The following is a 12,710-nucleotide window of genomic DNA, read 5'->3' on the forward strand; positions in this document are numbered from 1 at the left end:
GACTGCTGCACAGTGAGGTGTAGAGAACAAAGTGGTGTCCTGGCGAGGAAGCCCTGCAGCCAGGAAAGGCTTTACGGAAGGGGCCATTCATAGTGGGTCCTGAAGGGCGAGTAGGAGCCCACTGGGTGGAGGAGGGAGCACGCATGTGCAAAGGAGGTGTGATGGGTGGATTATGGCCCAGTGCATGTGGGTCATCCCTGACATGCTTCTCCCAGAAAAAGATAAGAACAGGGCCATTTATTGAGAGTTTGTACTTTACAAACACACCCTCACATGATCCTTGCAGTAACCCCTGAAATCGACATCATTACCCCCATTTTACAGATGCGGAAACCAAGACTCCAAGGGGGTTAAGTTGATCACAGGTGTAGGTAGCTCTGAGCTCTGGGCTATGCCTTGGACAGGTCCCACATGGTCCCTCATAGGCCCGGTGCGATTGTCAGGAGTGCTAGTGCCCCTGACAGCTCCGTTCCGAGGTCTGTCTGTCCACGTGGGCAGGCATTTCTGGGGGTTGCCGCTTCCTGAATTAGAGACAAGGTCAGTGCCCTCAAGCAAGGCAATGGAGCCGGGCAGACCTGGGTGGGAACACCGTTCGGCTGCTTTCTCTCCCTCCCCCGATTCCTCTCCTTCCTCCTTCCCCCCACCACTGTCTCTCTCTCTCTCGCTCTCTCTCTCTCTCTCTCTCTCTCTCTCTCACACACACACACACACACACACACACACACACACACACACATCTCTCAAAGGAAAAGAAACCCAGATCTCAGGATCCAGACCCCAGCCCCAGCACACAGCAGCCCTCAAGGGCACAAGGGACTCACACACAGCAGCCGGAGGGCTTCCACTTTCCACTTTCCTGGAGGAACGTGCCAGCCCCCGCCTGTGTTCCTGCAGAGCCAGTGGTGCCCACACAGGATCTGCGTTCCCAGGCTCCAGGCCACCCCCTTTCCCTCCCTCTGGGGCACTCAGCCTGCCTGTCCCAGGCTGCTGGTGTGGAGGGGACCACCGCCCCTGCCCACTTCTCTCTGGTGCTTGGCAGGGGGCTGCACACAGACAAGGGTCTGTTGAAAACTGCGCCCACATCCCATCTCCCTCACCTGGCTCTGTAAGTCCACCTACAGGGTTTGAGTTGCCTTAGGTGGCTGTGGGCAGCAGGATGGTGCTCTCTAAAATGCTCCCTCCTTAACCTTGGGCTCTGGGACCTTACATGGCACATGTGGTTACCTTGAGGACCCTGAGATGGGGCGTTCTCTCGGCTTATCTGGGTGACCCTGCATGCACTCACAAGTGTCCTTATGGGAGGGAGGTAGACCAATGGTGATGTGAAGATGGAGCAGGGTCACGTGAGGATGCTGCCCTTGAAGGGGCTGTGGCGTGACGCGGCCGCAGACAAGGAAGGCCAGCAACCAGCGGCGCTGGAACAGGCGAGGAGCCATTCCGCCCTGCAGCCTTTGGAGGGGGGCCCTGCGGACCCTGGATTTCAAACTTCTGGCCCCCAGAACTGAGAGCATACAATTCTGTTGTTCTAACCCAGCCAGTTTGTGGGCATTGGTTACAGCTGCCACAGGAAACGAATAGGTTCTTATACCTGAATAAACGAGTGAAAAGTTAAAAGGAAGGACTGGCTACCAGCCCAGATCCCTGTGTGCACCTGGTGTGTTTCCCTTGAGCCCCTGCCCCGCCACCTGCATTTTTCCAGAAGGGCCCACCCTGCACTGGAAGCCTGCAGAGGAGAAGGGCTTGCTTTGAACCAACGCTTGGAGCACTCCCAAGTCACCTATGGGCCCTGGCAAAGTTAGCAGATATGGGTATGGGGAGGGCAGACCCCACCACGTGGGAGTCATGGCCCTGAGAGCTGAAAAGATCAAGGTTCTCTCTCAGGCTGCTCTCAGAGTCATCAGGGAGCTTTAACCAATTTTTTTTGGGGGGGGGCTGCACAGCGCATGACATGCGGGATCTTAGTTCCCCAACCAGGGATTGAACCTGGGCCCCCTGCAGTGGAAGCGCAGAGTCTGAACCAGGATCGCCAGGGAAGTCCCAGCTTTAACCAATTCTGTTGCCAGGTCCCCACCTTGAACCAATGAACGAGAAACTCAGGGCAGTGACCATGCTCGCTCCATTCCCGTGACCGTGTTACTCTTGGCTTTAAACGTGGCAGCCTTAGGATCTGAACCTGGCCACCTGGAGAGGCATTGCCCCCTCCCCTCAGTTCTCAGGGGCTATTAGACGACTCTGCCGTCAGGGAGGACCCCAGCTGTCGAGGAGACCCACACCCCAGTCCTGGATGTCACACTGCTGGCGGCCACGGTCCTGCCCAGGTCACCTGACATGAGCCCCCCACTCCATTCACACCCCTCAGGGGGCCTCTTAGCTCTTCCTGGTCCCCGAACTGGGTTCCGGGTCCCTCTGACTGGCTGTCACCCCAGACACGGCCGCTGCACCGTGGGGAGCCACATTGGACCACCTTCCTCTCGCCCCCCTGCTCCAGTTCGCCTAAGAGAGTTTGATGGGTTTCAGTTTCCAGAGGGCAGGGCGTGGGGCGTTCATCGGAACCGTCACCCTCTTCTGGTTCACAGCACCTCCGCCGCACCGTCTGTCTTCAGTGGACCCTTGACCGATTTTTTTAAAAAAGACTATTTTTAAGGGCAGTTTTAGGTTCACGGAAAAATTGAGGGGAAGGCACAGAGAGTTCCCATATATCTCCTCCCCACAGAATGTTCAGCCTCTCCACCGTCAGCATCCCCGCCAGGGTGGTCCCTTTGTCACAGTCACTGAGCTACAGTGATACCTCGTCATCGTCCAAAGGCCACAGTTTACGTCGGAGTTCACTCTTGGTGCTGTGCTCTCTATAGGTTTGGACAAATGTACAATGACACGTGTCCATCCTTACAGAATCACAGAGTGGTCTCATTGCCCTAGAAACCTCCTATGCACCACCTCCTCATCCCTCCACCCTCCACCCTGGACTGTTTCCTGTTTCTACAGTTTTTGCCTTTTCCAGATGTCCTATAGTTGGAATCACACAGTCCGTAGCCTTTTCAGATGGGCTTCTGTCACTTAGTCATATGCATTTAAGGTCCCCCCCCCCACCACCATGTTTTTTAGTGGCTTTTTAGCCCTGGATGGTAGCTAGTTATCTATCCATCACCTACTGAAGGATATCTTGGTGGCTTCCAAGTGTTGCCAATTACGAATAAAGCTACTATAAACACGTGTCTGCAGGTTTTTGTGGGGATATAAGATTTCAGCTCCTTTGAGTAAATACTATTTGATTGCTGGAGCAAATAGTAAGAGTACGTTTCGTTTTTTTTTTTGTTTTTTTTTTTGCGGTACGCGGGCCTCTCACTGTCGTGGCCTCTCCCGTTGCGGAACACAGGCTCCAGATGAGCAGGCTCAGTGGCCATGGCTCACGGGCGCAGCCGCTCCGCAGCACGTGGGATCTTCCCGGACCGGGGCACGAACCCGCGTCCCCTGCATCGGCAGGCGGACTCCCAACCACTGCGCCACCAGGGAAGCCCTGTTCCGTTTTATTTTTTAAAACTGGGCTTGTGAATAGTCCAATCAAGTCTAACATTTACTTCTTTTTTTTTTACATTTTAGTTATTATGAATTGTAACATTCATACATAAAAGTGTACACATTGTAAGCAAGGCAGTTTGATGAATTTTCACAAACACATTCGTATAAGCAGCCTTATCAAAACCCCTGACAATACCAGCACCCCAGAAGTTTCCTTGAGCCCCTTTCAGTCACTAAGGATAATCGCTATGAACTGATTATGCCTGTTTTTAAGAGTACGTTTAGTTTTGGAAGGGACTGCCGCGCTGCCTTCCGACGTGGCTGCACCATCCTGCGTTCCCACCAGCGGCGAGCGAGAGCTCCTGCTGCTCCGCGTTCTCGCCAGCGTTTGCTGTTGTCAGTGTTCTGGCTTTCGGTGGCTCTGATCGGTCTGTGGGGCCCTAATCCAAAGTTAGTAGGGACCTGCTTTCTGTGGTACCTTTTCCCATCTGTTAATCTAGGCTCATAATTGTAAAACTGTTTTCATCCCTTTAGCCTTTGCTCCGAACCGTCCGAGCCAAGCCCTTCTGGGATTAAAAACAAAGCCCGCTCCATGTCAAGTGCTTCCGAGTCAAGATGGGGCAGAGAGAGGGGGCGAGAGGGGTGCCATCGGGGCAGGGACAGGCTCTGCACTGCAGGACATAACCCCGGAGACTGGCCGGGACAGGAGGATCTGTGCCACCTGAACCAGCGTTTCAAGATAACAAACGTCATACTGGTGGTGTCAGACCGTGTGCAGCGTGTGTAGTCTGTGCTTCTCGTTTAATCAGTATTTATGAGATTCATCTAATAATGGCCCTAATTCCTTCACTTTCACTGCTGGATGGCATCTCACCGCACAGATCAGGATGCACTCAATTCTCCCATTGGATGTTGATGAAGTCTTCAGTTTTTCATTGTATCTGTCAACTTTTGCTGACAGATGCAAGGCAACAAGCCATCTCAACACTTAGTGGGTCTATACAATGACGCTTTTATGTAGCTCAGGCGTCCCTGAGCCACCGAGCAGCTCTGACTGGGCCGGCCTGGCTGGGCCGCTGAGCTCTCTCATGCCCCGGTGGCCAGCGGGCGGCTGCGTGATCGCATGATCTGGGACGGCCCTGCTCACGGGGATAGCGATCGATGAGGGTACCTGGGTCCTCCTCCTTGTGGCCTTTTGCTCTGCAGGAGGCTCAGCTCTCTCTCGTGAACGAGTCATTGCAGGCAAGCCCCTGTGCACAGCGTTTTTCGAGCCTCTGCTCACATCCCACGTGCTAATGCCCGCTGGCCGAAGCCACTCCCCTGACCAATCAGGATACAGTGTGCGGGAAGGAGACTCCACCTCCTGAGGGGAGGGAAGAACTGTGCCCGTTACCTTCTGCCACGTTCACCATCACGAAGCCGCTTCTGTGCAATCCTACGCGTCCCTGGGGCCCGTGTGCGGTTTGCTGTATATGAAGGTGCCGTACTGCTCTTGGAAATGGCTGTGCCTGTCCTAATCTCAGCAGCAGCGTATAGACACTACCCTGTCCGCGAGCTCACCAGTGCTTCCGGTGCTCTGGGATGAGCGGGCATCTCACTGGCTGGAGCTCATGGACAGGACTGCTGGTTGAGGCTTTGCAAACGCTATTGGCCTATTTGCTTTCTGCTTCCATAATTTGTCTGCTTCTATGTTTGTCCCTTTATGCAAAATGACTGTGTGTGTGTGTGTGTGTGTGTGTGGTTATATGTGATGTTTTGAGATTATCTATCTTTATACACAGTTATATGTGTACAGTTATATTATGTATTATATACACGTGCATATACATATGTGTGCATTACACATAGCACACGCGCGTGCACACACACACACACACACAGATTGTTACCACTGCTCTGGATACGTGCATTGCAAACATCTTCTCCAAGCTTGTGGCTTTTTTTTTTTTCCTGAGATGTCTTTTCACGCACAGTGGTTCACAACTTTAATGGTAAACAGACATCAATCTTTTCCTCTTGTGCTCTTTGTGTCTTGCTGGAGACATTCTTCCTTAGCCTGGCTCATGGAAATATTCTTTTTTTTTTTTTTTAAGAAGTTCACATCATTTCTTCTTTCCATATTTTGGTTTTTAATCTGACAGGAATGGGTATTTGAGGAGGCTGTGAGGTAGGGATAGCATTTCATAGGTGGGCAACTCAGTGTCCTTAGGTGGTAACTCAAATATCTAACTTCTCCCTGAAGATCTGCACACTTTATACCGTGTCCACATGCTGGGTAGTTCAATTCTAGGCTTTTGGTTTTTTCCATAGTTATTTCTTTATCCCCGTCCCAATACTACCCTGTATCCATGAAGTAACTTTGTAATAAACCATTGGATCTTATAGGGCAAGGATTCTGAACTGTATGATTTTCCAAATGGCATTTCCTAACTCATGTCTGTAAGAACGAAATTGACTTTCGTTCCCTCTTCTCCCAGGAAACTTGTCTTCGTAATAATCCTAAAAGCTGTCTGAGGCTCGCCTGGGGTTTTCTGTGTAAACAATTTCCGTTGGTGAATAATGGCCGTTTGTTTCTTCTTTAACAACCTTTAAGCCTATTTCTTTCTCCTTGGTTTGCTACGTTTTCTGGGACCTTCAAAGCGATATGGACTAGAAGTGGTGGCGGAGGCCACCTGGCCTCATCCTTGAACTTACGGGGAACACGTCTTAGGCTCCAGTAAATATGGTAGAAAACCGTTCTCAGGTCGAGGGGGTCTGCTTCTTATTTGCTGAGAGGATTTATCGCGGGTCGGGTGAAAGAACACTCAGTGCGTTTCCTGCACCCGCTGCGGTGGCTCTGGGGGTCTTCCTTCGCTCTGTCGGCTGGGGACTGGGGTGAGACATCAAGGCCTGTGAAAGGCCACGAGGTGAGCAGCTGAGCTCACGGAGGCCCTGGCCTCCTTCCAGCCAGGACCCATCCGCACACAGAGGGCTGTCCCCAGGGGCCTCTCCACCTCGGCCACCCCGTCCCGGGCGGGGTCCTCTGGCCGTGTCCAGGAAAGCAGACGTCCAGGCCCGCCCATCCCCCCACTCGGCTCCCAGATCCAGGCCATGTCGGGAACAGGCGTGTCTGCTCGTGCTGGACAGCAAAGCCTGCGGTGTGCAGCCATGACCGCGCTCTGCGGGGTCCTGCCTGCTGGCCTCAAGGAGGCTGCCCGGCCGCCTGAGTAGCAGCCGGCTCACGGCGGGATGCGCGATGCAGGCAGGGGCTGCCCCACGGGGTGGAGGGGAGAAGGGGGCCTGATCCTGGGCCTGTCCCAGTCCTGGTGAGGGGACCTGCCACTCCCGCTGCCCTCCCCGAGGGGCGAGCCTGCCGGAGGAGCCTGAGATACCAGTGTTGCAAGAGCTGTTTCTCCCTCCCTCTGACTTCTATGGAATCCCAGCCCCGCCCTCCCCTAGCCTCATGGCCTCCCCAGATTGAGAGGTCCCTGGAGAGGTCTCCTCACCCTGTGGATGGGGCACCCGGAGCCGTCAGAGACGTGGAGCCCGCCCTGTCTGTGTGCTCCCGGAGGGACGGTCCCCGTTTCCTGGAGACGCCCCTACCCTGCATTCCCCTTCCTGGGACACAGGGCAAACCCAGCCCGAAGCCACAGGGATTGTGAAATTTTGGTTCTGGCCGAGGGAGACGGCTGGCCTGTTGAGCACAGTCCTGGGCAAGCAAGGGTCATGCTTGCGCCACAAGCGACTGCGCCTGGGGGAGAGGGATGCCCCTCAGAGCCCCTCATGCCCATGGATCCAGGCCCACCCCAGAAGATTGCTCTCTGCTCCATGAGGGAGGCCCTGAAGCCCAGGCTGCCCCGGGGGCTGCAGCTGTGCTGGAGGGTGGCTGAGAGCCTGGGGTCCTGACACCCGGGCCCCCCCGCCCCCACCTTTACTCCTGGTGCAGAAGCTGAACTTCAAGGCCTCACACATGGACGTGTAGAGGCTGGAGAGCATGGGCAGGTGGGTTGTGGGAGGGTGAGGATGGAGGTCTGCGGGGAGGCCAGAACGTGGGTCCTTCAAAGTGGGGCTCCAGGCTGCAGGGACACCTGGGGCGTGGCCTTGGTATTCGTTATCTGTGTCTCATAATAAACGTAGTGGCTAAAAGCACATCCATTTATTATCTCACACTTTCTGTGGTCAGGAGTTGGCAGAGATCTCTGCGCAGGGTCTCAGCAGACTGTATTCAAGGTGTCAGCTGGGCTGTGACCCCATCTGAGAATCAGGGGCCCCGTCAAAGCCACGTGGTTGTTGGCAAAATTCGGTCCCCTGTGGTCGCAGGGCAGAGGTCCCCATACCCTTGAGGGCTACCAGCCGGGGACCACTCAGCTCCTTGCCATGTGGCCCCCTCTATAGGAATTTCACTCCATGGCTGTTTGCTTCTTCAAGCCTGTAGGAGAATTTCTGCAGCTTCAAATCTCTCCCCGCAGGGAAGGCTGGACCCTCTTCTAAAGGGCTCACCTGATGAGGTCAGGCTCACCCAGGGTAATTCCTGTTTGAGTGACTCAGAGTCAGCTGATTAGAGACCTTAATTACATCTACAACGTCTTCACCTTTGCACATACATTACCTAATTATGAGAGTGAAATCCCATCACATTCCCGGTTGCACTCAGATTATACTGGCCCTTTTAGAATTCTGCCTTGGGACTTCCCTGGTGGTCCAGTGGTTAAGACTCTGCGCTCCCAATGCAGGGGGCACGGGTTCCACCCCTGGTCAGGGAACTAAGATCCCACGTGCCGTGCGGCACAGCCAAAAAAAAAAAAAAGATGGAATTCTGCCTTCCCTCTGGGTGAAAACACATCTTCATTCACATCAACGCTGGTGACCTTAAACCTGGGAGAAAATGCTAGGTGTTTATGCTGTTGTTAATCTCGTTAACAGTCTGACGAGGAACGTACCCCCTTTACAGATGAGAAAAACGAGGCTCAAAGCACATTGGCATATGAAGGGCACATGAAGGGTGCCTTCTGCTGGGTGCTTCAGGTCACACCAGGTTGGAGGGAGGTAAAGCCTGGACTTGACCTTGCACAAACAGACCCCCACCTGGCTGCCGACAGGTCCCACCACCTACACAGCCTGTGACTGACAGCCCCTCCCCAGCCAGGCGCTGGGCATCCAAGGAAGCACAAGCTGACTGCTCTCAACTCCCCCAAAATGCGGTGGGATCACGGACGGTGCAGACCCTGGTCCGAGGGGCATCTTACATCCCCTGAAGACTCTCAGACTCCGTTCAGGAGGAAGAGCTTCCGTGGCCTGCCTGAAGCCCTCTGCTGGTGGAAAGCTCCCTTCTCCCTGAGGTAAGCTTCCCCTTCTCTTGAGAACTCAGCCGGAGAATTCAGCTTCATGCCGAGACACACCCACCTCCTTGCAGCTCCCACCCGCCCGTTATTCGGAGGTGATGGGTTGCTGGGGCCCCACCATGATGACGAAGATGACAGATACGCACATACTTGAGATGTCACTCTCCCTCTCTGAGCTTCAGTTTCCTCCTGCAAAACTGGGGGCCAACCTGAACTTGGTTCTCCAAAGGTGGAGACAGCGTGCTGGCAGGGAGCTTCAGGGCCTCGTAGTCAGGAAGGGTGCTGTGTGACCCTGGGCAGGTTGCTTTCCTTCTCTGTTTGGGAAAGTGAGTGGGAGAGTCTTCAGGGACCCCCCACAAGGAGCGCGATTTTTATCCCCAGCCCCGGGGACTTCTCCAGGAGGGGCCCCTTCTCCCTGCTTCCATGGCTCCGCCCTATGCCTGGCCCACGGTCGTTACTGAGCCTGTGCACAGTAAGGGCACAGTGAACCTGAGTAAGCAGGTGACTGGATGGACCCAGTGGAGACACTGTTTCTAAAACTGGGGCAGCAGGGCTTCCGGGCTGTGTGCCTACTGTGCGCCAGACGCATGCCCATCTCACGCCTACTCTGCTGAAAGAGGAGATTGGGGCCTTGCTGCCCGGGGCCCCGGCCACCAAAGGAACAGAGGAGGACCGGAGCCCAGTTGGCCTGGAGCCCAGCTGGCCTGGGGCCCAAGCCAGCCGTGCGCTGGCCTCCAGCCGCCTGCTTCTCGCCTTGGCCACAAGCGGGGGGCCAGCCACCCTGTTCTGCGTGCCTACTGTGTGCGGGCACAGTTTCTCTTCATGCTCAGAACCTTGAGGTAGGGTTTGGTTTTGGTCACAGATGCAGAGGAGACTGAGGGTCTGAGAGGCCGAGCGACCCGATCAGAGTGACTCAAGCTTTGGTTCGGGGCTCTGCAGCCTGCGGTTGCTGGAGCTCTTCCCGTAGCAATAAGCACCGTTAATAGGAAACAGGCCACTACTGGCCTGGACCTGGCCCTGCGCTGAGCCCTCTGCCTCTCGAATACTCACTTCAACCCTCATCCTCGCTTTAGCTGCGACCAGACTGGGGCTCAGGGAAGTAAACTTTCTCACCCCAGAGCCCACAGCTTCTAAGTGGGGAGCTGGGATTTGAACCCAGATGTTGGACAACCGAGCCTCGCCTGGACCTCCAGGTCTGCTGCCCGAGGGCAAGGGGTCCCAGGAGGCCAGAGCCCCCAGGGGGGGCCTGGGGTGGGGGACCGGGACCCCAGGCGGGAGGGGCAGGGGCACGACAGCTTGTGGAAGGTCAGGGAAGGCACGGGTTCCGAGGCACGTGGTGGGCCAGGAGTGAGCCGGCCACCGTCCCCAGCCCATGCGGCGAGGCTGCGGGCCCATGACCTCGGAGAGCTGTGTCCCTGGGGTTACTGTGATGGGGCTTCCGGCTGCATCCAGCGCAGGTCACCCCGCCTCCGTGTCTCCAATTACAGCTGGCCTCCTCCTACCTTCCACACCCGCCCAGCCCACAGAGAAGGCAGCCTGGGGTCAAGGTTAGATAGAAGGTTTGTTGGCAGTTCTGCTGGGACCAGCTCCTTCCCCCAGGAGGTGCCAGTTCTGGAAGCTCTCTGCTGCCCCCTGGTGGGGGAGGCCTGGGAGGGGCCTGCAGCGTGGCAGGGCCGCTCTGGGGCTCCCCGACCCACCCCAGGACCAGAGGAAGGATGATGGAGCCCCCCTGCCCTCCTTCCCCGGGCCTTCCAGGCGCTGCATCCCGGGCGCAAAACCAAACCAGGGCTCTCCTGCCTCGGGAACCCCTCTCCAGGCTCCGTTTTTTTCTGTTAATGGGGAGGATGGGAAGTACAATGACTGCTTGAGGGTCCAGGAGATTTCTTTGGGGACACGAAAATGTTTTGAGCTAGACAGAGTGGTGGCTGCACAGCACTGCGAAGCCCTAAGTGCCACTGAACTGTTCACTTTAGATGGTTAATTTTATGTTACGTGCATTTCATCTCATGAAAAAGAGAAGCTTCGGGACGTCCCTGGTTAGTCCAGTGGTTAGGAATCCAAGCTTCCACCGCAGGGGCATGAGTTCAATCCCTGGTCGGGGAACGAAGACCCCATAGGCCACACAGTCCAAAAAAAAGAGAGAGAGAGAAGCTTGGAATAGTGCTGTGGGGTGGGTGAGAGCCACGGGGGATGCCCACGGCCTCTGAACCTGGCACCCTGTCTGGAAGTCAGGGAGCTGAGTTCAACCCTGCCTAGATTCCTGGTCCTTGGCGGGTTGCTGGGAGGGAAGGAGAGAGAGAGGGCGGGGAGGGCTGGGGTAGACGGCCCAGGTAAGCCTTTAAATACACTCAGCAGTGGACACCACGTCGGGCTGGAGGCCCTGACACCACGTGTCCTGAGGGCCGACTGGGGGCTGGAGGTGGGACTGGCCAGGCTGGGCAGGAGGACAGCCAGGTGAGGGGCACTTGGACTCCCTTCTCCTGTCTCCATCACTTTCAGGACACAGAACTGGGGTAGAGAGGTATGGAACCATGTACCCGCGCTTGGGTCCTAATGGGACACATCACATGGGGCAGGCTGGCAGAGTGGTGCAGTGGTTACTATGCTGGGCTCTGGAGCTCTGCCCCTACCTACCTGCTGTGTGACTTCAGGCAACAGACCTAACCTCTCTGTGCCTCTGTTTCTTCAACTATAAACAGATATAACAGTCCCGACTTCACAGGGTGGTTTGAGGATTAAAGGCAGACAGAGCACAGTGCTGGACATTCAGTGAGGGTCCAGGGAAGGGAGAAGAGGCCCAGGGAATCCCACCACCTGAAACTGGGGTTTGAGGGAAGGACTTGCCCAAGGCCACACCGTGAGTGACTGGCTGGGGGGACCTGGCCTGGGTCGGCTAGACTCACAGTCCTGCCCGCTCATACCCGAGGACGGGATGCAGCAGCAGGGTGGCCCCCGGGGACAGGGCCCAGTCCCCAGACACTCCCGAGGAGGCAGCCCAGGGAGGGGAGCCTGAGGACTCCAGGTTTCGGCAAAAAACATTTATTGCTATTTGACCCCTGCCCTCGTGCCCGCATTTCCCAGGAAGCGAGCCCCCTGAGACACTGGGACAGACGGAGGCCACGGCTCAGGACGAGGGCCCGGGGACCAGCCAGGCCGCCCGCCCGCAGCACCGCCCAGGGGCCATGTGTCCCCGGCGGATGTTAAGCTCGGTGGCAAAGGTCCGAGCCTTCTGGTAGAAGAACAGGGACTTCTCCCGGTCCAGGAGGAAGTTGTGGTAGATGGCAGCCAGGCGCGTGTAGATCTTCATCTGCGCCTTCTTGTTGCCCAGGTCCACGGCCGCTGCCAGTGCCAGCTGGTAGTACCCGGCCGCGTCGAGCGGGTCCTGCAGGGGAGACGGCATGCAATCAATAGGACGGCTCCGCACCGGGTGCTTTGGGGGAGCTGTCTCCCCCAAGGCTGTGCCCTGCCTGCCTCTCCAACCCCAGGGCTGGGCCCACGACAGAGCTCCAGGGGCACAGGACGCTTCATCGCCCCAGACGGGCCACACCCGGGGCTGCCTGAGAGCAACTGGAGGTCTGCGGGGGCCTGGACTGGTGTCTCGGTGGCCCTGGTCCCTCCTGTGCTCTAGACCCACTGGTCCTCCCCCTTCCTGGAGCCAGGGTCTCGAACCTCGTAGCACCCAGCGTCCCCTCGTCCTGGAAGCCTCTTCCCTGCTCACTCCTGGGACCTGGGGGGACATCTGTGGCTTCCCCTTGAACTGAGCTGGGGTCTGACCGGCTGCTCTGAGAGCCCCCAGCAGGGCTACCCCGGCCCAGGGTGGCCACGGCTTGACTCCCTCCAGCCCACGTCCACACTGATGCCAGCACGAAC

The 12,710-nt window shown here is 56.5% G+C and overlaps 1 protein-coding gene across 3 annotated transcripts in view; it reads right to left on the minus strand.

Moving 5' to 3' along the window:
* Window positions 1-11,863: 11,863 nt before the first annotated feature.
* The window catches only part of SH3TC1 (SH3 domain and tetratricopeptide repeats 1), a 36,988-nt gene continuing 36,141 nt past the window's right edge, over window positions 11,864-12,710 (minus strand). For all 3 annotated transcript variants that reach the window (XM_060298726.2, XM_060298727.2, XM_060298728.2), the window contains one exon: window positions 11,864-12,222. In XM_060298726.2, coding sequence (XP_060154709.1) covers window positions 11,965-12,222 — 258 coding nt within the window. In that variant the 3' untranslated portion in view covers window positions 11,864-11,964. The remainder of the gene's footprint in view (window positions 12,223-12,710) is intronic.

This window comes from Globicephala melas, chromosome 5 (genome assembly GCF_963455315.2).
Source record: "Globicephala melas chromosome 5, mGloMel1.2, whole genome shotgun sequence".
Classification (NCBI taxonomy): domain Eukaryota; kingdom Metazoa; phylum Chordata; class Mammalia; order Artiodactyla; family Delphinidae; genus Globicephala; species Globicephala melas.